Below are 579 nucleotides of genomic sequence, written 5' to 3' on the forward strand. Positions count from 1 at the left end.
AGGCCGTCGCTGTATCGAACATTACCGCTGGCTGAGACGTTACTGCGTGTTCTCCCACGAGGAGCTGATCTGTAAGATGGCGGCCTGTGCGGAGAAGCTAGACCTGAACCTAGCAGCAGCTGTCCACAAGGAGATGTTCATCATGGTGCAGGAGGAACGCAAGCTGCGCAAGGCTCTGCTGGAGAAGGTACAGGCTGCAGCTTCACGCTCACTCGGTTGCTCGGTCTTTGATTGAGAGCGTCTGCCTGGTAATCGGTGCTTGCTTTGTTTGGGCCTGGGCGCTGACCCTGAGTAAAGTGGGGCTCGGGCTGTGTACACCATAAACACACTGCGCCAACAGTAGTGTCCTCTCTGCCTCGCTGTGTGGTAAAGCGAGATCCGAAATACCCAACAAACAGACAGAACACCCCGTGTTAGGGACAGCTCCCGCAGAAAGGCCATTCGGCCCGTCAGACCTGCTCTCTGCACTGCTCCTCAATTCCGTCAGTGCCTACAATTCTCTTGGCTGTAGCCATCCCCAAACATACATTGTCCTCCATCAAACGCTCCCAGGACAGGGATAGCACAGGGTTAGATATA

General features: G+C 55.1%; 1 protein-coding gene across 1 annotated transcript in view; it reads left to right on the plus strand.

The window, feature by feature from the left end:
• LOC109926219 (lysine-specific demethylase 5D-like) overlaps positions 1–579 on the plus strand; it is a 31,687-nt gene that overhangs the window by 19,081 nt on the left and 12,027 nt on the right. The window contains exon 15 of the mRNA XM_048619958.1: positions 3–187. Within this exon, the coding sequence (XP_048475915.1) occupies positions 3–187 (185 nt within the window). The remainder of the gene's footprint in view (positions 1–2; positions 188–579) is intronic.

Source organism: Rhincodon typus, chromosome 44 (genome assembly GCF_021869965.1).
Source record: "Rhincodon typus isolate 14 chromosome 44, sRhiTyp1.1, whole genome shotgun sequence".
Taxonomy (NCBI): Eukaryota; Metazoa; Chordata; class Chondrichthyes; order Orectolobiformes; family Rhincodontidae; genus Rhincodon; species Rhincodon typus.